Source organism: Oncorhynchus gorbuscha, unplaced genomic scaffold (genome assembly GCF_021184085.1).
Source record: "Oncorhynchus gorbuscha isolate QuinsamMale2020 ecotype Even-year unplaced genomic scaffold, OgorEven_v1.0 Un_scaffold_1429, whole genome shotgun sequence".
In the NCBI taxonomy this organism is placed as follows: Eukaryota; Metazoa; Chordata; class Actinopteri; order Salmoniformes; family Salmonidae; genus Oncorhynchus; species Oncorhynchus gorbuscha.
The window spans coordinates 75,001-100,000 of record NW_025746211.1 but is presented as its reverse complement, the minus strand read 5'-3'; the positions used below and the strand labels follow the sequence as shown (position 1 = coordinate 100,000).

The 25,000-nt window shown below is 47.5% G+C and overlaps 1 protein-coding gene and 1 pseudogene across 1 annotated transcript in view; one reads left to right on the top strand and one right to left on the bottom strand.

Moving 5' to 3' along the window:
- LOC124022795 overlaps nucleotides 1-3,480 on the top strand; it is a 13,077-nt pseudogene extending 9,597 nt beyond the window's left edge.
- Nucleotides 3,481-15,760: 12,280 nt separating this feature from the next.
- LOC124022794 (synaptotagmin-17-like) overlaps nucleotides 15,761-25,000 on the bottom strand; it is a 58,832-nt gene continuing 49,592 nt past the window's right edge. The window contains 1 exon segment of the mRNA XM_046337477.1: nucleotides 15,761-16,195. Within this exon segment, the coding sequence (XP_046193433.1) occupies nucleotides 15,999-16,195 (197 nt within the window). The 3' untranslated portion in view covers nucleotides 15,761-15,998.

The window sequence follows — 25,000 nt, the reverse complement described above, 5'->3', positions numbered from 1 at the left end:
AATGTGTTCGTCTACGATCTGGTCAACAGCCGTATCCCAGGGATACCAACAGACATATGGATCGGCCTTCACGACAGGAGACAGGTAAACACTGAGGGTTCAAACATTCCAGGATCTTTCCCAGAATTCCCAGGATTCTGGATTTCCTGTTTATTCCCTCCCAATTCCCGGAATCTTCTGGGTAGTTTTCCAGAAACCCCATTAAGCACCACTGCCTGGATAATCACTACCTCATATGTTGTCAACAAACATACTGTACTTGTCTTTTTAAGGTAATATACTCTGGGGGTTGACATCTGCAGCAGTTATCGTGAATTCAATCTCTGCAGATGTCTCCTCAGACGTAATACAAAGAATATTCCAACCAGGATGTATGGTACCAGTCAAACGTTTGCACACATCTACTCATTCAAGGGTTTTTCTTTATTTTTTTAAAACTATTTTCTAAATTGTAGAATAATAGTGAAGACATTAAAACTATGAAATAACACATATGCAATCATGTAGTAACCAAAAATGTGTTAAAAAAATTAAAATAGATTTTAGATTTTAGATTCTTCAAAGTAGCCGGCCTTTGCCTTGATGACAGCTTTGTACACTCTTGGCTTTCTCTCAACCAGCTTCATAAGGTAGTCACCTGGAATGCATTTCAATTAACAGGTGTACCTTGTTAAAAGTACATTTGTGGAATTTCTTTCATTCTTTCAGCCAATTGGTTGTGTTGTGACAAGGTAGGGGTGGTACCAGCTAACAGGACATATCTGACGTGCAAACCTCTTATTTACTTTCCAAACGGGCCTAAAATGAGGTCCCAGTTGAGAGTAGAGTCAGAGTTTAGGTAATGAGGTCCCAGTTGAGAGTAGAGTCAGAGTTTAGGTAATGAGGTCCCAGTTGAGAGTAGAGTCAGAGTTTAGGTAATGAGGTCCCAGTTGAGAGTAGAGTCAGAGTTTAGGTAATGAGGTCCCAGTTGAGAGTAGAGTCAGAGTTTAGGTAATGAGGTCCCAGTTGAGGGTAGAGTCAGAGTTTAGGTAATGAGGTCCCAGTTGAGAGTAGAGTCAGAGTTTAGGTAATGAGGTCCCAGTTGAGGGTAGAGTCAGAGTTTAGGTAATGAGGTCCCAGTTGAGGGTCGAGTCAGAGTTTAGGTAATGAGGTCCCAGTTGAGAGTAGAGTCAGAGTTTAGGTAATGAGGTCCCAGTTGAGAGTAGAGTCAGAGTTTAGGTAATGAGGTCCCAGTTGAGAGTAGAGTCAGAGTTTAGGTAATGAGGTCCCAGTTGAGAGTAGAGTCAGAGTTTAGGTAATGAGGTCCCAGTTGAGAGTAGAGTCAGAGTTTAGGTAATGAGGTCCCAGTTGAGGGTAGAGTCAGAGTTTAGGTAATGAGGTCCCAGTTGAGAGTAGAGTCAGAGTTTAGGTAATGAGGTCCCAGTTGAGAGTAGAGTCAGAGTTTAGGTAATGAGGTCCCAGTTGAGGGTAGAGTCAGAGTTTAGGTAATGAGGTCCCAGTTGAGAGTAGAGTCAGAGTTTAGGTAATGAGGTCCCAGTTGAGAGTAGAGTCAGAGTTTAGGTAATGAGGTCCCAGTTGAGAGTAGAGTCAGAGTTTAGGTAATGAGGTCCCAGTTGAGAGTAGAGTCAGAGTTTAGGTAATGAGGTCCCAGTTGAGAGTAGAGTCAGAGTTTAGGTAATGAGGTCCCAGTTGAGAGTAGAGTCAGAGTTTAGGTAATGAGGTCCCAGTTGAGAGTAGAGTCAGAGTTTAGGTAATGAGGTCCCAGTTGAGAGTAGAGTCAGAGTTTAGGTAATGAGGTCCCAGTTGAGAGTAGAGTCAGAGTTTAGGTAATGAGGTCCCAGTTGAGAGTAGAGTCAGAGTTTAGGTAATGAGGTCCCAGTTGAGAGTAGAGTCAGAGTTTAGGTAACGGTCAGTTGTAGGTTTTAGCTAAACTTCCCAGTTTTCATTAAAGCAGTCTGCCCAGGTTGTTACATGTCCCATGTCATACTATTCCTGACTGTAGGAGGGCACTCTGGAGTGGACCAGAGTTTAGTAACTATGGATACAGCTACTGGGATGGCAACCAGCCTGACGACGAGTCAGAGTTTACACCGCATCCCAGAAGAGGAAGACTGTGTCGAGATCTGAGTACAGGCAGAACAGCGGTGAGACACACACACAGGCAGTCAATAAGCATACACACACACAGGCAGTCAATAAGCATACACACACACAGGCAGTCAATAAGCATAATGACACACAGGCAGTCAATAAGCATACACACACACACAGGCAGTCAATAAGCATACACACACACAGTGTATTACCCAATAAAACATGACTGAGGTAAGGGGATGACCTAGTTGAGGTTCATGATTGAGCCTGGGGATGAGTTTAGGTAATGAGGTCCCAGTTGAGAGTAGAGTCAGAGTTTAGGTAATGAGGTCTACAGGTTCATGATTCAGTGGGTACACATACTAGTAAAGAAACTCAGAGAAACAGGCCTGGCTATTTCAGAGCCTTTATGCCAGAACACAGGCATCTATAACCAGTTAAGTTCTGAATCACTCTCAGGTCTCCCTTGTTGGGTAATAAACTGTGTGCATCATTAGGACAACTGGGTGCCAGATCAGACACCTGTGTAATGAGTCACACACACACATTAACACACACATTAACACACACACACATTAACACACACACACATTAACACACACACACATTAACACACACACACATTAACACACACACACATTAACACACACATTAACACACACACACTCATTAACACACACACACATTAACACACACACACATTAACACACACACACATTAACACACACACACACATTAACACACACACATTAACACACACACACACACATTAACACACACACACATTAACACACACACACATTAACACACACACACATTAACACACACACACATTAACACACACACATTAACACACACACACACACATTAACACACACACACATTAACACACACACACATTAACACACACACACATTAACACACACACACATTAACACACACATTAACACACACACATTAACACACAAACACATTAACACACACACACATTAACACACACACACACATTAACACACACACACATTAACACACACACACATTAACACACACACACACATTAACACACACACACATTAACACACACACACATTAACACACACACACACGTCCGTAGCTGATGAGTCAGTCAGTCAATGTAGTGTTGTTTTTGTTTCTAACAGCGCTGTGTGTGTGTGTGTGGACTCATCAGTCCGTAGCTGATGAGTCAGTCAGTCAATGTAGTGTTGTTTTTGTTTCTAACAGCGCTGTGTGTGTGTGTGTGTGTGTGTGTGTGTGTGTGTGTGTGTGTGTGTGTGTGTTTCTCTGACAGCACTGAGGTCCTGGAATGATAACAGCTGTGACAAAGCCTTTCCCTTCGTGTGCAAGATCCCCACAGTGGACAACTAGACCTCTGGGGTCCAACACACACACACTGACACACACACACACAGAGCTCCACTGAAAATGATGATATTGGGGAACTTTCTTGCTGCTGTTGTTGCCTTCTCCTTCCTCAACCTCCCTCTCTTCTTCTCCTCCCTCCTCCCTCCCTCTCTTCTTCTCCCCCCTCAACCTCCCTCTCTTCTTCTCCTTCCTCAACCTCCCTCTCTTCTTCTCCTCCCTCCTCCCTCCCTCTTTTCTTCTCCCCCTCAACCTCCCTCTCTTCTTCTCCTTCCTCAACCTCCCTCTCTTCTTCTCCTCCCTCCTCCCTCCCTCTCTTCTTCTCCCCCTCAACCTCCCTCTTTTCTTCTCCTTCCTCAACCTCCCTCTCTTCTTCTCCTTCCTCAACCTCCCTCTCTTCTTCTCCTCCCTCCTCCCTCCCTCTCTTCTTCTCCTCCCTCCTCCCTCCCTCTCTTCTTCTCCCCCTCAACCTCCCTCTCTTCTTCTCCTCCCTCAACCCTCCCTCTCTTCTTCTCCCCCTCAACCCTCCCTCTCTTCTTCTCCTTCCTCAACCTCCCTCTCTTCTTCTCCTCCCTCCTCCCTCCTTCTCTTCTTCTCCTTCCTCCTCCCTCCCTCTCTTCTTCTCCCCCTCAACCTCCCTCTCTTCTTCTCCTTCCTCAACCTCCCTCTCTTCTTCTCCTCCCTCCTCCCTCCCTCTCTTCTTCTCCCCCCTCAACCTCCCTCTCTTCTTCTCCTCCCTCAACCCTCCCTCTCTTCTTCTCCTTCCTCAACCTCCCTCTCTTCTTCTCCTCCCTCCTCCCTCCTCCCTCCTCCCTCCCTCTCTTCTTCTCCTTCCTCAACCTCCCTCTCTTCTTCTCCTCCCTCCTCCCTCCCTCTCTTCTTCTCCCCCCTCAACCTCCCTCTCTTCTTCTCCCCCTCAACCTCCCTCTCTTCTTCTCCTCCCTCAACCTCCCTCTCTTCTTCTCCTCCCTCAACCTCCCCCTCTTCTTCCCCTCCCTCCCTCCCTCCCTCCCTCCCTCCCCCTCCCTCCCTCCCTCCCTCCCTCCCTCCCTCCCTCCCTCCCTCCCTCCCTCAGTATAATGCACTAGGTATTGAATAGGGTGCCATTCACGACATCACACACACAGAGGAATACATGGGACTTATCATGTGAAGGCCAGTCATCATCCTTCCTTCCTTCCCTCCATCCCTCATCCTTCATCCTTCCTTCCTTCCTTCCTTCCTTCCTTCCTTCCTTCCTTCCTTCCTTCCTTCCTTCCTTCCTTCCTTCCTTCCTTCCTTCCTTCCTTCCTTCCTTTCTTTCTTTCTTTCTTTCTTTCTTTCTTTCTTCCCTCCCTCCTTCCTTCCTTCCTTCCTTCCTTCCTTCCATCCATCCATCCATCCCTCCTTTCTTCCTTCCTTCCTTCCTTCCATCCATCCATCCCTCCTTCCTTCAGCAGTTCTTCGTTCCTTCCTTCCTTCCTTCCTTCCTTCCTTCTTCCTCCATCCATCCATCCCTCCCCTTCAGCAGTCTGCGTTCTGTTCTGAAGCAGCCGGTCCCTCAGCAGTCTGCATTCTGTTCTGAAGCATCCCGGTCCTTCAGCAGTCTGCATTCTGTTCTGAAGCATCCCGGTCCTTCAGCAGTCTGCATTATGTTCTGAAGCAGCCCGGTCCTTCAGCAGTCTGCATTCTGTTCTGAAGCAGCCGGTCCTTCAGCAGTCTGCGTTCTGTTCTGAAGCAGCCCGGTCTTTCATCAGTCTGCATTCTGTTCTGAAGCAGCCCGGTCCTTCAGCAGTCTGCGTTCTGTTCTGAAGCAGCCCGGTCTTTCATCAGTCTGCATTCTGTTCTGAAGCAGCCCGGTCCTTCAGCGGTCTGCGTTCTGTTCTGTGTTCCTTCTCACCTCTTCACCCTGCAGCCCTGTTACCACTAAGATACTTTGATGTTTGGTCAACTCTCAAATGGTACCCTATTCCCTATGTAGGACACAACTTTATGACAGAGCTCTATGTGACTCAGGTCAACAGTAGTGTACTGTAAAAGGAACCAGTGTGCTATTTGAGACAGTTGTTGTTGATGTGTATGTGTGAACCTCTACATGTACTGCTGTACTGTCATGTAGTAGATCGAGGACCAATCATCAATACTTTGATCAATTCTTTAATACACTTAAGAAGAAAAACAGACTGCGGTTGTTTTGTGTCTTAATGTTGAGTTCCTTCTCCATCACCCGCTCAGCCTGGACAACAACAACAACAACACATTGGTAAACAACATTATTCTAGGGAAGATATAGAACCACCAGGTAGTGAGTTGAGTTCCTTCTCCATCACACGCTCAGCCTGAACAACAACAACAACAACACATTGGTAAACAACATTATTCTAGGGAAGATATAGAACCACTAGGTAGTGAGTTGAGTTCCTTCTCCATCACACGCTCAGCCTGAACAACAACAACAACACATTGGTAAACAACATTATTCTAGGGAAGATATAGAACCACCAGGTAGTGAGTTGAGTTCCTTCTCCATCACCCGCTCAGCCTGAACAACAACAACAACACATTGGTAAACAACATTATTCTAGGGAAGATATAGAACCACCAGGTAGTGAGTTGAGTTCCTTCTCCATCACCCGCTCAGCCTGAACAACAACAACAACAACACATTGGTAAACAACATTATTCTAGGGAAGATATAGAACCACCAGGTAGTGACAGGACAATAGGACTTACCATGCTTCTATTTTACAAGTATGTACCAAAAAGACAAGAACACACAGATCTTTACCTGCACCTCGTTAGGTAATTAAACTGAGCAGGTAAAGAAAGAGTGGTAAGTTAGAACAGCTAGTTAGAGCAGTACTTATACAACCCACCACTGTAGTTACTAGACATGTAGTGTAGAAGAGACCAGGACAGTAGTTATATATCCCACCACTGTAGTTACTAGACATGTAGTGTAGAAGAGACCAGGACAGTAGTTATATATCCCACCACTGTAGTTACTAGACATGTAGTGTAGAAGAGACCAGGACTTTATAAGGGTAGTGAGGTGTGTGTACACCCTAAAATACCCATTGGGCTCTGTTGAAATGTAGCACACTACAAAGTGAATAGAGGGCTATTTGGGAAGCAACAATGTGTTGCAATGTGTTGTCTTGTCTATTGTAAGGGGGGGGTAGTTTAGCCTAAGAGGTGGGTTGTCAGTACAGATTGACCAGGCAGTGACCTGGAAGGTGTGAGGCTGAGGGAGCAGGGGATTAAAGAGGTTTGAACGGGCAACTCCATCTTTAGATAATTCCCCTCAAAACAAATCAGGGGCAGAAAAAGTGTGTGTCCCTGTCTCAGCTGGTTCCCAGTGTTCCTTAGGTCTGTGGCAGAGAGCCATGTCAGATCTCCCTGTGTGTGTGTGTGTGTGTGTGTGTGTGTGTGTGTGTGTGTGTGTGTGTGTGTGTGTGTGTGTGTGTGTGTGTGTGTGTGTGTGTGTGTGTGTGTGTGTGTGTGTCAGGGTCTGTGTCCCTCCCCTCCTTTGTTAAGCGTGTGCATTCCTCTCCAACCAAAACAACCGGAACGTTCACACACACACACACTATAGGGTCATGTTGTGTGTGACCCGTAGCTGTTAGCCCATGGAGAGATTAAGCTGATCATGTTCCTCCACACACACACACACACACACACACACACACACACACACACACACACACACACACACACACACACACACACACACACACACACACACACACACACACACACACACACACACACACTGATTCATCACTACACAACCATTGAGCTTTATTTGGTGTTTTATTGGATGTGAAACGACAACTTTGATATGGAAACATCACAAAGGTCTGGGAGAGGTGGAAGAGGTCTGGGAGAGGTGGAAGAGGTCTGGGAGTGGTGGAAGAGGTCTGAGAGAGGTGGAAAAGGTCTGGGAGAGGCGGAAGAGGTCTGGGAGAGGCGGAAGAGGTCTGGGAGAGGTGGAAGAGGTCTGAGAGGTGGAAGAGGTCTGGGAGAGGTGGAAGAGGTCTGAGAGGTGGAAGAGGTCTGGGAGAGGCGGAAGAGGTCTGGGAGTGGTGGAAGAGGTCTGGGAGAGGTGGAAGAGGTCTGGGAGAGGCGGAAGAGGTCTGGGAGTGGTGGAAGAGGTCTGGGAGAGTTGGAAGAGGTCTGGGAGTGGTGGAAGAGGTCTGGGAGAGGTGGAAGAGGTCTGGGAGAGGCGGAAGAGGTCTGGGAGTGGTGGGAGAGGTCTGGGAGAGGTGGAAGAGGTCTGAGAGGTGGAAGAGGTCTGGGAGAGGTGGAAGAGGTCTGGGAGTGGTGGAAGAGTTATGGGAGTGGTGGAAGAGGTCTGGGAGAGGTGGAAGAGGTCTGGGAGAGGTGGAAAAGGTCTGGGAGAGGTGGAAGAGGTCTGGGAGAGGTGGAAGAGGTCTGGGAGTGGTGGAAGAGGTCTGGGAGTGGTGGAAGAGGTCTGGGAGAGGTGGAAGAGGTCTGGGAGTGGTGGAAGAGGTAAGGTCTGGGAGAGGTGGAAGAGGTAAGGTCTGGGAGAGGTGGAATAGGTAAGGTCTGGGAGAGGTGGAATAGGTAAGGTCTGGGAGTGGTGGAGTAGGTCTGGGAGAGGTGGAATAGGTAAGGTCTGGGAGAGGTGGAAGAGGTTTGGGAGAGGTGGAAGAGGTAAGGTCTGGGAGAGGTGGAAGAGGTCTGGGAGAGGTGGAAGAGGTAAGGTCTGGGAGAGGTGGAATAGGTAAGGTCTGGGAGTGGTGGAGGAGGTCTGGGAGAGGTGGAAGAGGTAGGTAACCGTGTGTATGTCTATGTATATCTTACTATTAACAAACATCCAGTCTTTAAACATCCACTGTGCCAGGACTTCCACGACAAGACAGAGCTGTACAGCTATGAGAGATTCATAAGTCAGACAGTAAACACAGGAACTATTGCTTTGGGTCAGACACAGCGACATTGTAACTATAATGACCAGGGGCTGTATTTACATCAAGTCTCTCAGAGTAGGAACGCTGTTCTGGTATCAGGTCCCCATGTCCTGTCCAAATCATCTCATTCGTTGATATTTAAAAGAGTAAACTTATCTCAGATCAGCACGTTTTAATTTTCATTTTACCTTTATTTAACCAGGCAAGTCAGTTAAGAACATATTCTTATTTTCAATGACGGCCTGGGAACAGTGGGTTAACTGCCTGTTCAGACAGATTTGTACCTTGTCAGCTCAGGGGTTTGAACTCGCAACCTTCCGGTTACTAGTCCAACGCTCTAACCACTAGGCTACCTGCCGCCTCTACACTCTAACCACTAGGCTACCCTGCCACCTCTACACTCTAACCACTAGACTACCCTGCCGCCTCTACACTCTAACCACTAGGCTACCCTGCCACCTCTACACTCTAACCACTAGACTACCCTGCCACCTCTACACTCTAACCACTAGGCTACCCTGTCGCCTCTACACTCTAACCACTAGGCTACCCTGTCGCCTCTACACTCTAACCACTAGACTACCCTGCCACCTCTACACTCTAACCACTAGGCTACCCTGTCGCCTCTACACTCTAACCACTAGACTACCCTGCCACCTCTACACTCTAACCACTAGGCTACCCTGCCGCCTCTACACTCTAACCACTAGGCTACCCTGCCACCTCTACACTCTAACCACTAGGCTACCCTGCCACCTCTACACTCTAACCACTAGGCTACCCTGCCACCTCTACACTCTAACCACTAGGCTACCCTGCCACCTCTACACTCTAACCACTAGGCTACCCTGCCCCCTCTACACTCTAACCACTAGGCTACCCTGCCTCCTCTACACTCTAACCACTAGGCTACCCTGCCACCTCTACACTCTAACCACTAGGCTACCCTGCCACCTCTACACTCTAACCACTAGGCTACCCTGCCACCTCTACACTCTAACCACTAGGCTACCCTGCCACCTCTACACTCTAACCACTAGGCTACCCTGCCACCTCTACACTCTAACCACTAGGCTACCCTGCCGCCTCTACACTCTAACCACTAGGCTACGCACTCCCACTCTGAGATGTTTGATATGTTGGCACGGCCCCAGATGTCCATCTTCAACAACAACGACAACCAATTCCTCTTGACAGCGAGGTGTACCACCAGATTATATGTGTTTATACTCACTGAAACAGATGAGTCAAACTGACACATAGAGACACATGTAGTACCGAAAACAGACAGCAAATATCACCGGTTCCAGATGGAGAAACACTGACGTTCACACAGACTGGCAGACCACAACACATCACGTCTGTCCCAAATGACACCCTATTCCCTATGTAGTGCACTACTTTTGACCAGAGGCCTATGGGCCCTATTCCCTATGTAGTGCACTACGTTTGACCAGAGGCCTATGGGCCCTATTCCCTATGTAGTGCACTACGTTTGACCAGAGGCCTATGGGCCCTATTCCCTATGTAGTGCACTACGTTTGACCAGAGCCCTATGCCTATGGTACCCTATTCCCCATATAGTGCACTATGTTTGACCAGAGGCCTATGGGCCCTATTCCCTATATAGTGCACTACTTTTGACCAGAGACCTATGGGCCGTATTCCCCATATAGTGCATTACTTTTGACCAGAGGCCTACAGGGTACACTTTCTCGGGAATAGGGTGCTATTTAGGACATATTAAACCCCAGTAAGAACTCTATAGTGCAGTACTGTTGACAGAGGGTCCCTCTATAGTGCAGTACTGTTGACAGAGGGTCCCTCTATAGTGCAGTACTGTTGACAGAGGGTCCCTCTATAGTGCAGTACTGTTGACAGAGGGTCCCTCTATAGTGCAGTACTGTTGACAGAGGGTCCCTCTATAGTGCAGAACTGTTGACAGAGGGTCCCTCTATAGTGCAGTACTGTTGACAGAGGGTCCCTCTATAGTGCAGTACTGTTGACAGAGGGTCCCTCTATAGTGCAGTACTGTTGACAGAGGGTCCCTCTATAGTGCAGTACTGTTGACAGAGGGTCCCTCTATAGTGCAGTACTGTTGACAGAGGGTCCCTCTATAGTGCAGAACTGTTGACAGAGGGTCCCTCTATAGTGCTACTGTTGACAGAGGGTCCCTCTATAGTGCAGTACTGTTGACAGAGGGTCCCTCTATAGTGCAGTACTGTTGACAGAGGGTCCCTCTATAGTTACATTTGGACTAAAACCCTACGTGCCATGATTGTGCACTACATAGGTTCCACTTGGGATGCAGCCTGTGTTTATAGTGACCGAGCTGAAGGAGGAGGAGGAGGAGGAGGAGGAGGAGGAGGAGGAGGAGGAGGAGGAGGAGGAGGAGGAGGAGGAAGGAGCTCAGTAAAATCACTACTTGTTTGGTTCTAGATTAAAGCTGTGAAACGTTGAGAAAGAAAACATGTTTAAAAACCCGTTTTTAAAAGTTGGACAACACACAATCTGTTCTTCTCGTTCAGCTCTACTCTTTTCTTTTGTACAATATCTAACTAGATCATCTAACTACGTCATCTAACTACGTCATCTAACTACATCATCTAACTACGTCATCTAACTACGTCATCTAACTATGTCATCTAACTACGTCATTTAACTACATCATCTAACTACATCATCTAACTACGTCATCTAACTACATCATCTAACTACGTCATCTAACTACGTCATCTAACTACATCATCTAACTACGTTATCTAACTACATCATCTAACTACGTCATTTAACTACATCATCTAACTACATCATCTAACTACATCATCTAACTACTTCATCTAACTACGTCATCTAACTACATCATCTAACTACTTTATCTAACTACTTTTACATCGATTTGTTCATTTTTCCTTAACAGCAGAAAAGGCCATGAATATATACACACAGAAAAACAATTCTGAGATAAATATATATCTAATATATATATATATATATATGCATCAATTTGACAGAAAATAATAAAAAATATTATCTTCACTAGCACATTATATTGAGTATTTATACGTTTTCATCACTTGTAATACAATCTTCACTGTAAAGTTGGCTAGACTAGGCTTGATACAGTATTGTACAGAATCATATTGTGTCCCAAATGAAACCCTGTTCCCTATATGGTGCACTAACTATTGACCTATGGAGGTGAACCTATGGTCTCTGATCAAAGCACTGCACTACATTGGGAATAGGGTGCCATTTGGGACAACCACAGCAGAAACAGCGGCGGAATTTCCACCATAGACTTGGATAGACAGCTCTAGCGACACAAAGCCTGTTGTAGCATGGGCAGAGCCCAGGACTTCCACCATTTTGAAGTAGTCGACTGGCTGGGACTTGCTATGGGTTAGAAAAGGATTACCGAATTCCATCCAGGTCAGTAGGACTGATCAGCCAATGAATTATACTATACTAACATTACATAACTGCAGGTGCCAGTAAATCACCAACCTTGTCTTTATACCTGTTCAGACAACACCCACTAGGGGAGGTAAATCACCAACCTTGTCTTTATACCTGTTCAGACAACACCCACTAGGGGGCAGTAAATCACCAACCTTGTCTTTATACCTGTTCAGACAACACCCACTAGGGGGCAGTAAATCACCAACCTTGTCTTTATACCTGTTCAGACAACACCCTCCAGGGGGCAGTAAATCCCCAACCTTGTCTTTATACCTGTTCAGACAACACCCTCCAGGGGGCAGTAAATCACCAACCTTGTCTTTATACCTGTTCAGACAACACCCTCCAGGGGGCAGTAAATCACCAACCTTGTCTTTATACCTGTTCAGACAACACCCTCCAGGGGGCAGTAGTAGTAGAAACTACTCTAAAATGGAGAAAGCCCTCAATGGCGCTGCCCATGCTGTCACAGTAGCCTTTATGTAACAGATGTGAAGATGAGCCCTCTATCCAACTCTATGATTTCCACAGACAAGTAAAGTTTGGATCCACTTCCAACTATTTCAAACCATCGATTATCAGCAACCGTTAGTTAGTCAACCACTTCAGAGAACATCAACTATTTTTTCAGTTAATGGCTGCATCCCAATTCAAAATATAGCACCCTGTTACCTAAATAGTGCCCTACTTTTGACCAGGGCCCAGTAGTGTACTGTGTACGGAATAGGGTGTCATTTGGGACGCACCCCAATGTGTTGTCAGTTGAACACTGTGAATTGTAGAGGCATGGTCTCAACCTAGGGACTCAGTCCACTGTACCTGTGTTAGCACCAGTCTGTCAGCACTGAGGCACTACAATCATTCTAGCACCACAGGCACCTGGTAACCCAATACAGCTGGGTTAGGGCACCTGGTAACCCAATACAGCTGGGTTAGGGCACCTGGTAACCCAATACAGCTGGGTTAGGGCACCTGGTAACCCAATACAGCTGGGTTAGGGCACCTGGTAACCCAATACAGCTGGGTTAGGACACCTGGTAACCTTAAACAGCTGGGTTAGGACACCTGGTAACCTTAAACAGCTGGGTTAGGACACCTGGTAACCTTAAACAGCTGGGTTAGGACACCTGGTAACCTTAAACAGCTGGGTTAGGACACCTGGTAACCTTAAACAGCTGGGTTAGGGCACCTGGTAACCTTAAACAGCTGGGTTAGGACACCTGGTAACCTAATACAGATGGGTTAGGGCACCTGGTAACCCAATACAGCTGGGTTAGGACACCTGGTAACCCAATACAGCTGGGTTAGGACAGCTGTGTTAGGGCACCTGGTAACATTAAACAACTGGGTTAGGGCACCTGGTAACCCAATACTGCTAGGTTAGGGCACCTGGTAACCCAATACAGCTAGGTTAGGGCACCTGGTAACCCAATACAGCTAGGTTAGGGCACCTGGTAACCCAATACAGCTGGGTTAGGGCACCTGGTAACCTTAAACAGCTGGGTTAGGACACCTGGTAACCTAATACAGATGGGTTAGGACACCTGGTAACATTAAAGCTGGGTTAGGACACCTGGTAACATTTACATTTACATTTAAGTCATTTAGCAGACGCTCTTATCCAGAGCGACTTACAAATTGGTGCATTCACCTTATGGCATCCAGTGGAACAGTCACTTTACAATAGTGCATCTAAATCTTAAAGGGGGGGGTGAGAAGGATTACTTATCCTATCCTAGGTATTCCTTAAAGAGGTGGGGTTTCAGGTGTCTCCGGAAGGTGGTGATTGACTCCGCTGTCCTGGCGTCGTGAGGGAGGTTAGGAGGGGCCCATAGGGAGGGGGGGCCCAAAGGGAGGAGAGGCCCATAGGGTTAGGAGGGGCCCATAGGGAGGAGGGGTCCATAGAGAGGAGGGGCTCATAGAGAGGAGGGGCCCATAGGGAGGAGGGGCCCATAGGGAGGGGGGGCCCAAAGGGAGGAGAGGCCCATAGGGTTAGGAGGGGCCCATAGGGAGGAGGGGCCCATAGAGAGGAGGGGCTCATAGAGAGGAGGGGCCCATAGGGAGGAGGGGCCCATAGAGAGGAGGGGCTCATAGAGAGGAGGGGCCCATAGGGAGGAGGGGCCCATAGGGAGGAGGGGCCCATAGGGAGGAGGGGCTCATAGAGAGGAGGGGCCCATAGAGAGGAGGGGCCCATAGAAAGGAGGGGCTCATAGAGAGGAGGGGCCCATAGAGAGGAGGGGCCCATAGAGAGGAGGGGCCCATAGGGAGGAGGGGCCCATAGGGAGGAGAGTCCATAGAGAGGAGGGGCCCATAGAGAGGAGGGGCCCATAGGGAGGAGGGGTCCTTAGTCTAAAGTAGTGCACTATATAGGGAGTATGGTGCCATAGGGCTCTGGTCTAAAGTAGTGCACTATATAGGGAATAGGGTGTCATTTGGGACACATCCCTCTGTCTCTGGTCACACTGCTAGGAGGCTGGGAGGTCAGTCAGGAAGGTGAGGGGAAGAGAGGCAGCAATTTTGGAGAGCTGAGGACGGTTCATCTTGTTGGCAGGGTCTGATTAATGCAGGGCCTGATTAATGCAGGGCCTGATTAACGCAGGGCCTGATTAATGCAGGGCCTGATTAATGCAGGGGCTGATTAATGCAGGGCCTGATTAATGCAGGGTCTGATTAACGCAGGGCCTGCATTAATGCAGGGCCTGATTAATGCAGGGCCTGATTAATGCAGGGCCTGATTAATGCAGGGCCTGATTAATGCAGGGCCTGATTAACGCAGGGCCTGATTAACGTAGGGCCTGATTAATGCAGGGCCTGATTAACGCAGGGCCTGATTAACGTAGGGCCTGATTAATGCAGGGCCTGATTAACGCAGGGCCTGATTAACGCAGGGCCTGATTAACGCAGGGGCTGATTAACGCAGGGCCTGATTAACGCAGGGCCTGATTAACGCAGGGCCTGATTAATGCAGGGGCTGATTAATGCAGGGCCTGATTAATGCAGGGCCTGATTAATGCAGGGCCTGAAGCCCCGAGGCCCTTGAGGCCGAGACAAATAGAAATGTATATATATTTTTTAAATTATTTACTGGAACCTCCAACCATAGGCCTGGGGCCCGGGCTGAGACAAATATATATTTTTACAGTTAAATGACGTCTTTACTATTAAAATTTGAGCAATGTCTAAGCCATGGCCTATGATTTCTTAATCCGGCCCTGCTGGTGGCCTTAACCCTGACCTCTGTCTCCCCTTCCTTCTCTCCCTCTCTCTCTGTGTCCCTCTCTCTTCTCTCTCTGTGTCCCTCTCCCTGTGTCTCTCTATCTATCTATCTATCTCTCTCTCTCTCCCTCTTTCTCTCTCTCTGTGTCCCTCTCTCTTCTCTCTCTGTGTCCCTCCTCTTCTCTTCTCTCTCTGTGTCCCTCTCCCTGTGTCTATCTATCTATCTATCTATCTATCTATCTATCTATCTATCTCTCTATCTCTCTCTCTCTCTCTCTCTCTCTCTCTCTCTCTCTCTCTCTCTCTCTCTCTCTCTCTCTCTTCTCTCTCTCTCTGTGTCCCTCTCTCTTCTCTCTCTGTGTCCCTCTCTCTCTCTCTCTCTGTGTCCCTCTCTCTATCTATCTCTCTCTCTCCCTCTTTCTCTCTCTCTGTGTCCCTCTCTCTTCTCTCTCTGTGTCCCTCTCTCTTCTCTCTCTGTGTCCCTCTCTCTATCTATCTCTCTCTCTCCCTCTTTCTCTCTCTCTGTGTCCCTCTCTCTCTCTCTCCCTGTGTCCCTCTCTCTTCTCTCCCTGTGTCTCTCTCTCTCTCCCCTGTGTCTCTCTCTCTCCCCTGTCTCTCTCCCTGTCTCTCCCTCTCTCTCTCTCTCTCTCTCTCTCTCTCTCTCTCTCTCTCTCTCTCTCTCTCTCTCTCTCTCTCTCTCTCTCTCTCTCTCTCTCTCTCTCTCTCTCTCTCTCTCTCTCTCTCTCTCTCCTTCTCTCTCCTCTAACCCCCTTTTCTCACCTCCCTGACATCAAACCCCCGACCTCTAACCTCTAACTCCTGACCCCCTTTCATCTTCCTCTTTCCTACTGTGTACCTCAACCCTTTGAGCTTATACCTCTCCTCCTGACCTCTGACCCTTAACCTCTAACTCCTGATCCCTCTCCAGCTCTATCATGTGACCTCCAGCGAGGCGGGGGAGACGCGGTCACACTCTGCCCGTGAGCGCAGGCTGTGCCACTGTTCAACCGGAGTTCTCTGACTGGCCAACAGGTGGCGCCAGTGGGAGGTCTCAGGGGGACCCGTGGAGAACTGGCCAATCACGATCCTCCCCACAAAATCATTACTGCTCTTCATGTTGTGGCCGTACACTTGAGGGAGTGAGGAGGGGGGAGGGAGGAGGGGGAGAGAGGGGAGAGAGAGGGAGGAGGTAGGGGAGAGAGGGGAGGGGAGAGAGGAGGGAGGGGGGGGGAGAGAGGGGGAGAGGGGAGGAGTTAGGGGAGAGAGGAGGGAGGAGGGGGAGAGAGGGGGAGAGAGGGGGAGAGAGGGGAGGAGGTAGGGGAGAGAGGGGGAGAGAGGGGGAGAGAGGGGAGAGAGGAGAGAGGGGGAGAGAGGGGAGGAGGTAGGGGAGAGAGGAGAGGTGTGAGTTAGTTGGTTAGTTGCATATACAGTTTGAATGAAATCTAATTGTATCAGACATTATTCTACACATCATCCTCAGAAAGACATGATCCTACACATTATCCTACACATCATCCTCAGAAAGACATTATTGTAAACATCATCCTCAGAAAGACATTATTGTGTAAACCCCAGGAAGAGAAGCTGCTGCCTTGGCAGGAACTAATGGGGATCCATAATAAACCTCAGGAAGAGTAGCTGCTGCCTTGGCAGGAACTAATGGGGATCCATAATAAACCCCAGGAAGAGTAGCTGCTGGCTTGACAGGAACTAATGGGGATCCATAATAAACCCCAGGAAGAGTAGCTGCTGCCTTGACAGGAACTAATGAGGATCCATAATAAACCCCAGGAAGAGTAGCTGCTGCCTTGGCAGGAACTAATGAGGATCCATAATAAACCCCAGGAAGAGTAGCTGCTGCCTTGGCAGGAACTAATGGGGATCCATAATAAACCCCAGGAAGAGTAGCTGCTGCCTTGGCAGGAACTAATGGGGATCCATAATAAACCCCAGGAAGAGTAGCTGCTGCCTTGACAGGAACTAATGGTGATCCATAATAAACCCCAGGAAGAGTAGCTGCTGCCTTGGTAGGAACTAATGGGGATCCATAATAAACCCCAGGAAGAGTAGCTGCTGCCTTGACAGGAACTAATGAGGATCCATAATAAACCCCAGGAAGAGTAGCTGCTGCCTTGGCAGGAACTAATGAGGATCCATAATAAACCCCAGGAAGAGTAGCTGCTGCCTTGGCAGGAACTAATGGGGAGCCATAATAAACCCCAGGAAGAGTAGCTGCTGCCTTGGCCGGAACTAATGGGGATCCATAATAAACCCCAGGAAGAGTAGCTGCTGCCTTGACAGGAACTAATGGTGATCCATAATAAACCCCAGGAAGAGTAGCTGCTGCCTTGACAGGAACTAATGGGGATCCATAATAAACCCCAGGAAGAGTAGCTGCTGCCTTGGCAGGAACTAATGGGGATCCACAATAAACCCCAGGAAGAGTAGCTGCTGCCTTGACAGGACCTAATGGGGATCCATAATAAACCCCAGGAAGAGTAGCTGCTGCCTTGGCAGGAACTAATGGGGATCCACAATAAACCCCAGGAAGAGTAGCTGCTGCCTTGGCAGGAACTAATGGGGATCCACAATAAACCCCAGGAAGAGTAGCTGCTGCCTTGGCAGGAACTAATGGGGATCCATAATAAACCCCAGGAAGAGTAGCTGCTGCCTTGGCAGGAACTAATGGGGATCCACAATAAACCCCAGGAAGAGTAGCTGCTGCCTTGGCAGGAACTAATGGGGATCCATAATAAACCCCAGGAAGAGTAGCTGCTGCCTTGACAGGAACTAATGGGGATCCATAATAAACCCCAGGAAGAGTAGCTGCTGCCTTGGCAGGAACTAATGGGGATCCACAATAAACCCCAGGAAGAGTAGCTGCTGCCTTGACAGGACCTAATGGGGATCCATAATAAACCCCAGGAAGAGTAGCTGCTGCCTTGGCAGGAACTAATGGGGATCCATAATAAACCCCAGGAAGAGTAGCTGCTGCCTTGGCAGGAATGAATGGGCATCCATAATAAACCCCAGGAAGAGTAGCTGCTGCCTTGACAGGAACTAATGGGGATCCATAATAAACCCCAGGAAGAGTAGCTGCTGCCTTGACAGGAACTAATGGGGATCCATAATAAACCCCAGGAAGAGTAGCTGCTGCCTTGACAGGAACTAATGGGCATCCATAATAAACCCCAGGAAGAGTAGCTGCTGCCTTGGCAGGAACTAATGGGGATTCATAATAAACCCCAGGAAGAGTAGCTGCTGCCTTGACAGGAACTAATGGGGATCCATAATAAACCCCAGGAAGAGTAGCTGCTGCCTTGACAGGAACTAATGGGGATCCATAATAAACCCCAGGAAGAGTAGCTGCTGCCTTGGCAGGAACTAATGGGGATCCATAATAAACCCCAGGAAGAGTAGCTGCTGCCTTGACAGGAACTAATGGGGATCAACGTCATCGGGTATGCTGGTGGCTCCTTCTCTCCTCCTGTCCTCTCCTCCTGTTCTCCTGTCCTCTCCTCCTGTTCTCCCCTCCTCTACTCCTGTTCTCCGATCTTCTCCCCCTGTCCTCTCCGCCTGTCCTTCCCTTCATCTGCACTTATGTGACAAACAAAACACAGGACAGGTGAAACCAAAATGGTGAAACTCCCTCAAGCCAATGACTACACCCATCCAGTGCCTTCAAATCCATGACAGCAAGTACACAAGGAGAGGACCTCAAGGTGAAGGGGTCCGTGGTTCACCTCCACGGGGATAAACCTCATTACCTAGCAACAGCATGCCCTACTCTGTCTGCCCCGAGGGCCTGGCAATCTCTCTCACCAATGGACGTGGTGTGTGTGTGTGTGTGTGTGTGTTTGTGTGTTTGTGTGTGCTTGTGTCTGTGTGTGTGTGTGTGTGTGTGTGTGTGTGTGTGTGTGTGTGTGTGTGTGTGTGTGTGTGTGTGTGTGTGTGTGTGTGTGTGTGTGTGTGTGTGTGTGTGTGTGTGTGTGTGTGTGTGTGTGTGTGTGTGTGTGTGTTATGTCTGGTCTCCTTCACACCCTCCTTTATCCGTGGCAGAGGCTATCTTTACCCAGAGCAGGACAATGAAGAGTCAGTAAGAGAGGGAGGAAGGGAGGGAGAGAGAGAGAGAGACAGAGAAAGAGAGGAGGAGATGAGAGGGGGAGAGGAGAGAGGAGAGGGGGAGAGGAGAGAGGAGAGGGGGAGAGGAGAGAGAGAATAGGAGAGAGAGGAGGAGATGAGAGGGGGAGAGGAGAGAGGAGAGGGGGAGAGGAGAGAGGAGAGGGGGAGAGGAGAGAGAAGAGGAGAGAGAGAGAATAGGAGAGAGAGGAGAGAGGAGAGGGGGAGAGGAGAGAGGAGAGGGGCTGTGAGAGAGCCAGGTCTGATAAGAGACAGATATTAGCACAGAGTAACAGGCCTGAGAGAGAGCGAAAGAGAGAGAGAGAGAGGGTTGGATGGTAGTCTGTTAAACATGGGTTTAGGTGGAAAATGGCAGCTTCAGAAATCCCCCAAATATTTCTGTGAGCCTTTCCTGGTTCCAGATTTGTCTAGTCAACTCCCATGGTCATTGTCACATGTCATGTTTGACAGTACAATAGTGGAGTCCAATACTGTACTGAGAAAGGGAACACAATGCAGAAATACAAGTTTGTTGTTGCCTCAGATTTAACAGTCATTGTAAACCTCACCACAGATCTGGGACCAGTCTAGATACATTACAGTCTGTAGCTACACCACATTTAGAAACCTCACCACAGATCTGGGACCAGTCTCTAGATACATTACAGTCTGTAGCTACACCACATTTAGAAACCTCACCACAGATCTGGGACCAGTCTCTAGATACATTACAGTCTATAGCTACACCACATTTAGAAACCTCACCACAGATCTGGGACCAGTCTCTAGATACATTACAGTCTGTAGCTACACCACATTTAGAAACCTCACCACAGATCTGGGACCAGTCTAGATACATTACAGTCTGTAGCTACACCACATTTAGAAACCTCACCACAGATCTGGGACCAGTCTAGATACATTACAGTCTGTAGCTACACCACATTTAGAAACCTCACCACAGATCTGGGACCAGTCTAGATACATTACAGTCTGTAGCTACACCACATTTAGAAACCTCACCACAGATCTGGGACCAGTCTAGATACATTACAGTCTGTAGCTACACCACATTTAGAAACCTCACCACAGATCTGGGACCAGTCTAGATACATTACAGTCTGTAGCTACACCACATTTAGAAACCTCACCACAGATCTGGGACCAGTCTAGATACATTACAGTCTGTAGCTACACCACATTTAGAAACCTCACCACAGATCTGGGACCAGTCTAGATACATTACAGTCTGTAGCTACACCACATTTAGAAACCTCACCACAGATCTGGGACCAGTCTCTAGATACATTACAGTCTGTAGCTACACCACATTTAGAAACCTCACCACAGATCTGGGACCAGTCTCTAGATACATTACAGTCTGTAGCTACACCACATTTAGAAACCTCACCACAGATCTGGGACCAGTCTAGATACATTACAGTCTATAGCTACACCACATTTAGAAACCTCACCACAGATCTGGGACCAGTCTAGATACATTACAGTCTGTAGCTACACCCCATTTAGAAACCTCACCACAGATCTGGGACCAGTCTCTAGATACATTACAGGCTGTAGCTACACCACATTTAGAAACCTCACCACAGATCTGGGACCAGTCTCTAGATACATTACAGTCTGTAGCTACACCACATTTAGAAACCTCACCACAGATCTGGGACCAGTCTAGATACATTACAGTCTATAGCTACACCACATTTAGAAACCTCACCACAGATCTGGGACCAGTCTCTAGATACATTACAGTCTGTAGCTACACCACATTTAGAAACCTCACCACAGATCTGGGACCAGTCTCTAGATACATTACAGTCTATAGCTACACCACATTTAGAAACCTCACCACAGATCTGGGACCAGTCTAGATACATTACAGTCTGTAGCTACACCACATTTAGAAACCTCACCACAGATCTGGGACCAGTCTCTAGATACATTACAGTCTGTAGCTACACCACATTTAGAAACCTCACCACAGATCTGGGACCAGTCTAGATACATTACAGTCTGTAGCTACACCACATTTAGAAACCTCACCACAGATCTGGGACCAGTCTAGATACATTACAGTCTGTAGCTACACCACATTTAGAAACCTCACCACAGATCTGGGACCAGTCTAGATACATTACAGTCTGTAGCTACACCACATTTAGAAACCTCACCACAGATCTGGGACCAGTCTAGATACATTACAGTCTGTAGCTACACCACATTTAGAAACCTCACCACAGATCTGGGACCAGTCTAGATACATTACAGTCTGTAGCTACACCACATTTAGAAACCTCACCACAGATCTGGGACCAGTCTCTAGATACATTACAGTCTGTAGCTACACCACATTTAGAAACCTCACCACAGATCTGGGACCAGTCTCTAGATACATTACAGTCTGTAGCTACACCACATTTAGAAACCTCACCACAGATCTGGGACCAGTCTAGATACATTACAGTCTATAGCTACACCACATTTAGAAACCTCACCACAGATCTGGGACCAGTCTAGATACATTACAGTCTGTAGCTACACCACATTTAGAAACCTCACCACAGATCTGGGACCAGTCTAGATACATTACAGTCTGTAGCTACACCACATTTAGAAACCTCACCACAGATCTGGGACCAGTCTCTAGATACATTACAGTCTGTAGCTACACCCCATTTAGAAACCTCACCACAGATCTGGGACCAGTCTCTAGATACATTACAGGCTGTAGCTACACCACATTTAGAAACCTCACCACAGATCTGGGACCAGTCTCTAGATACATTACAGTCTGTAACTACACCACATTTAGAAACCTCACCACAGATCTGGGACCAGTCTCTAGATACATTACAGTCTGTAGCTACACCACATTTAGAAACCTCACCACAGATCTGGGACCAGTCTAGATACATTACAGTCTGTAGCTACACCACATTTATAAACCTCACCACAGATCTGGGACCAGTCTCTAGATACATTACAGTCTGTAGCTACACCACATTTAGAAACCTCACCACAGATCTGGGACCAGTCTAGATACATTACAGTCTGTAGCTACACCACATTTAGAAACCTCACCACAGATCTGGGACCAGTCTAGATACATTACAGTCTGTAGCTACACCACATTTAGAAACCTCACCACAGATCTGGGACCAGTCTCTAGATACATTACAGTCTATAGCTACACCACATTTAGAAACCTCACCACAGATCTGGGACCAGTCTCTAGATACATTACAGTCTGTAGCTACACCACATTTAGAAACCTCACCACAGATCTGGGACCAGTCTAGATACATTACAGTCTATAGCTACACCACATTTAGAAACCTCACCACAGATCTGGGACCAGTCTAGATACATTACAGTCTGTAGCTACACCACATTTAGAAACCTCACCACAGATCTGGGACCAGTCTCTAGATACATTACAGTCTGTAGCTACACCACATTTAGAAACCTCACCACAGATCTGGGACCAGTCTCTAGATACATTACAGTCTATAGCTACACCACATTTAGAAACCTCACCACAGATCTGGGACCAGTCTAGATACATTACAGTCTGTAGCTACACCACATTTAGAAACCTCACCACAGATCTGGGACCAGTCTCTAGATACATTACAGTCTGTAGCTACACCACATTTAGAAACCTCACCACAGATCTGGGACCAGTCTCTAGATACATTACAGTCTGTAGCTACACCACATTTAGAAACCTCACCACAGATCTGGGACCAGTCTCTAGATACATTACAGTCTGTAGCTACACCACATTTAGAAACCTCACCACAGATCTGGGACCAGTCTCTAGATACATTACAGTCTGTAGCTACACCACATTTAGAAACCTCACCACAGATCTGGGACCAGTCTCTAGATACATTACAGTCTGTAGCTACACCACATTTAGAAACCTCACCACAGATCTGGGACCAGTCTCTAGATACATTACAGTCTGTAGCTACACCACATTTAGAAACCTCACCACAGATCTGGGACCAGTCTCTAGATACATTACAGTCTGTAGCTACACCCCATTTAGAAACCTCACCACAGATCTGGGACCAGTCTCTAGATACATTACAGGCTGTAGCTACACCACATTTAGAAACCTCACCACAGATCTGGGACCAGTCTCTAGATACATTACAGTCTGTAGCTACACCACATTTAGAAACCTCACCACAGATCTGGGACCAGTCTCTAGATACATTACAGTCTGTAGCTACACCACATTTAGAAATCTCACCACAGATCTGGGACCAGTCTCTAGATACATTACAGTCTGTAGCTACACCACATTTAGAAACCTCACCACAGATCTGGGACCAGTCTCTAGATACATTACAGTCTGTAGCTACACCACATTTAGAAACCTCACCACAGATCTGGGACCAGTCTCTAGATACATTACAGTCTGTAGCTACACCACATTTAGAAACCTCACCACAGATCTGGGACCAGTGTCTAGATACATTACAGTCTGTAGCTACACCACATTTAGAAACCTCACCACAGATCTGGGACCAGTGTCTAGATACATTACAGTCTGTAGCTACACCACATTTAGAAACCTCACCACAGATCTGGGACCAGTGTCTAGATACATTACAGTCTGTAGCTACACCACATTTAGAAACCTCACCACAGATCTGGGACCAGTCTCTAGATACATTACAGTCTGTAGCTACACCCCATTTAGAAACCTCACCACAGATCTGGGACCAGTCTAGATACATTACAGTCTGTAGCTACACCACATTTAGAAACCTCACCACAGATCTGGGACCAGTCTCTAGATACACTACAGTCTGTAGCTACACCCCATTTAGAAACCTCACCACAGATCTGGGACCAGTCTAGATACATTACAGTCTGTAGCTACACCACATTTAGAAACCTCACCACAGATCTGGGACCAGTCTCTAGATACATTACAGTCTGTAGCTACACCACATTTAGAAACCTCACCACAGATCTGGGACCAGTCTCTAGATACATTACAGTCTGTAGCTACACCACATTTAGAAACCTCACCACAGATCTGGGACCAGTGTCTAGATACATTACAGTCTGTAGCAACACCACATTTAGAAACCTCACCACAGATCTGGGACCAGTGTCTAGATACATTACAGTCTGTAGCTACACCACATTTAGAAACCTCACCACAGATCTGGGACCAGTCTCTAGATACATTACAGTCTGTAGCTACACCACATTTAGAAACCTCACCACAGATCTGGGACCAGTGTCTAGATACATTACAGTCTGTAGCTACACCACATTTAGAAACCTCACCACAGATCTGGGACCAGTCTCTAGATACATTACAGTCTGTAGCTACACCACATTTAGAAACCTCACCACAGATCTGGGACCAGTCTCAAGATACATTACAGTCTGTAGCTACACCACATTTAGAAACCTCACCACAGATCTGGGACCAGTCTAGATACATTACAGTCTGTAGCTACACCACATTTAGAAACCTCACCACAGATCTGGGACCAGTCTCTAGATACATTACAGTCTGTAGCTACACCACATTTAGAAACCTCACCACAGATCTGGGACCAGTGTCTAGATACATTACAGTCTGTAGCTACACCACATTTAGAAACCTCACCACAGATCTGGGACCAGTCTCTAGATACATTACAGTCTGTAGCTACACCACATTTAGAAACCTCACCACAGATCTGGGACCAGTCTCTAGATACATTACAGTCTGTAGCTACACCACATTTAGAAACCTCACCACAGATCTGGGACCAGTCTCTAGA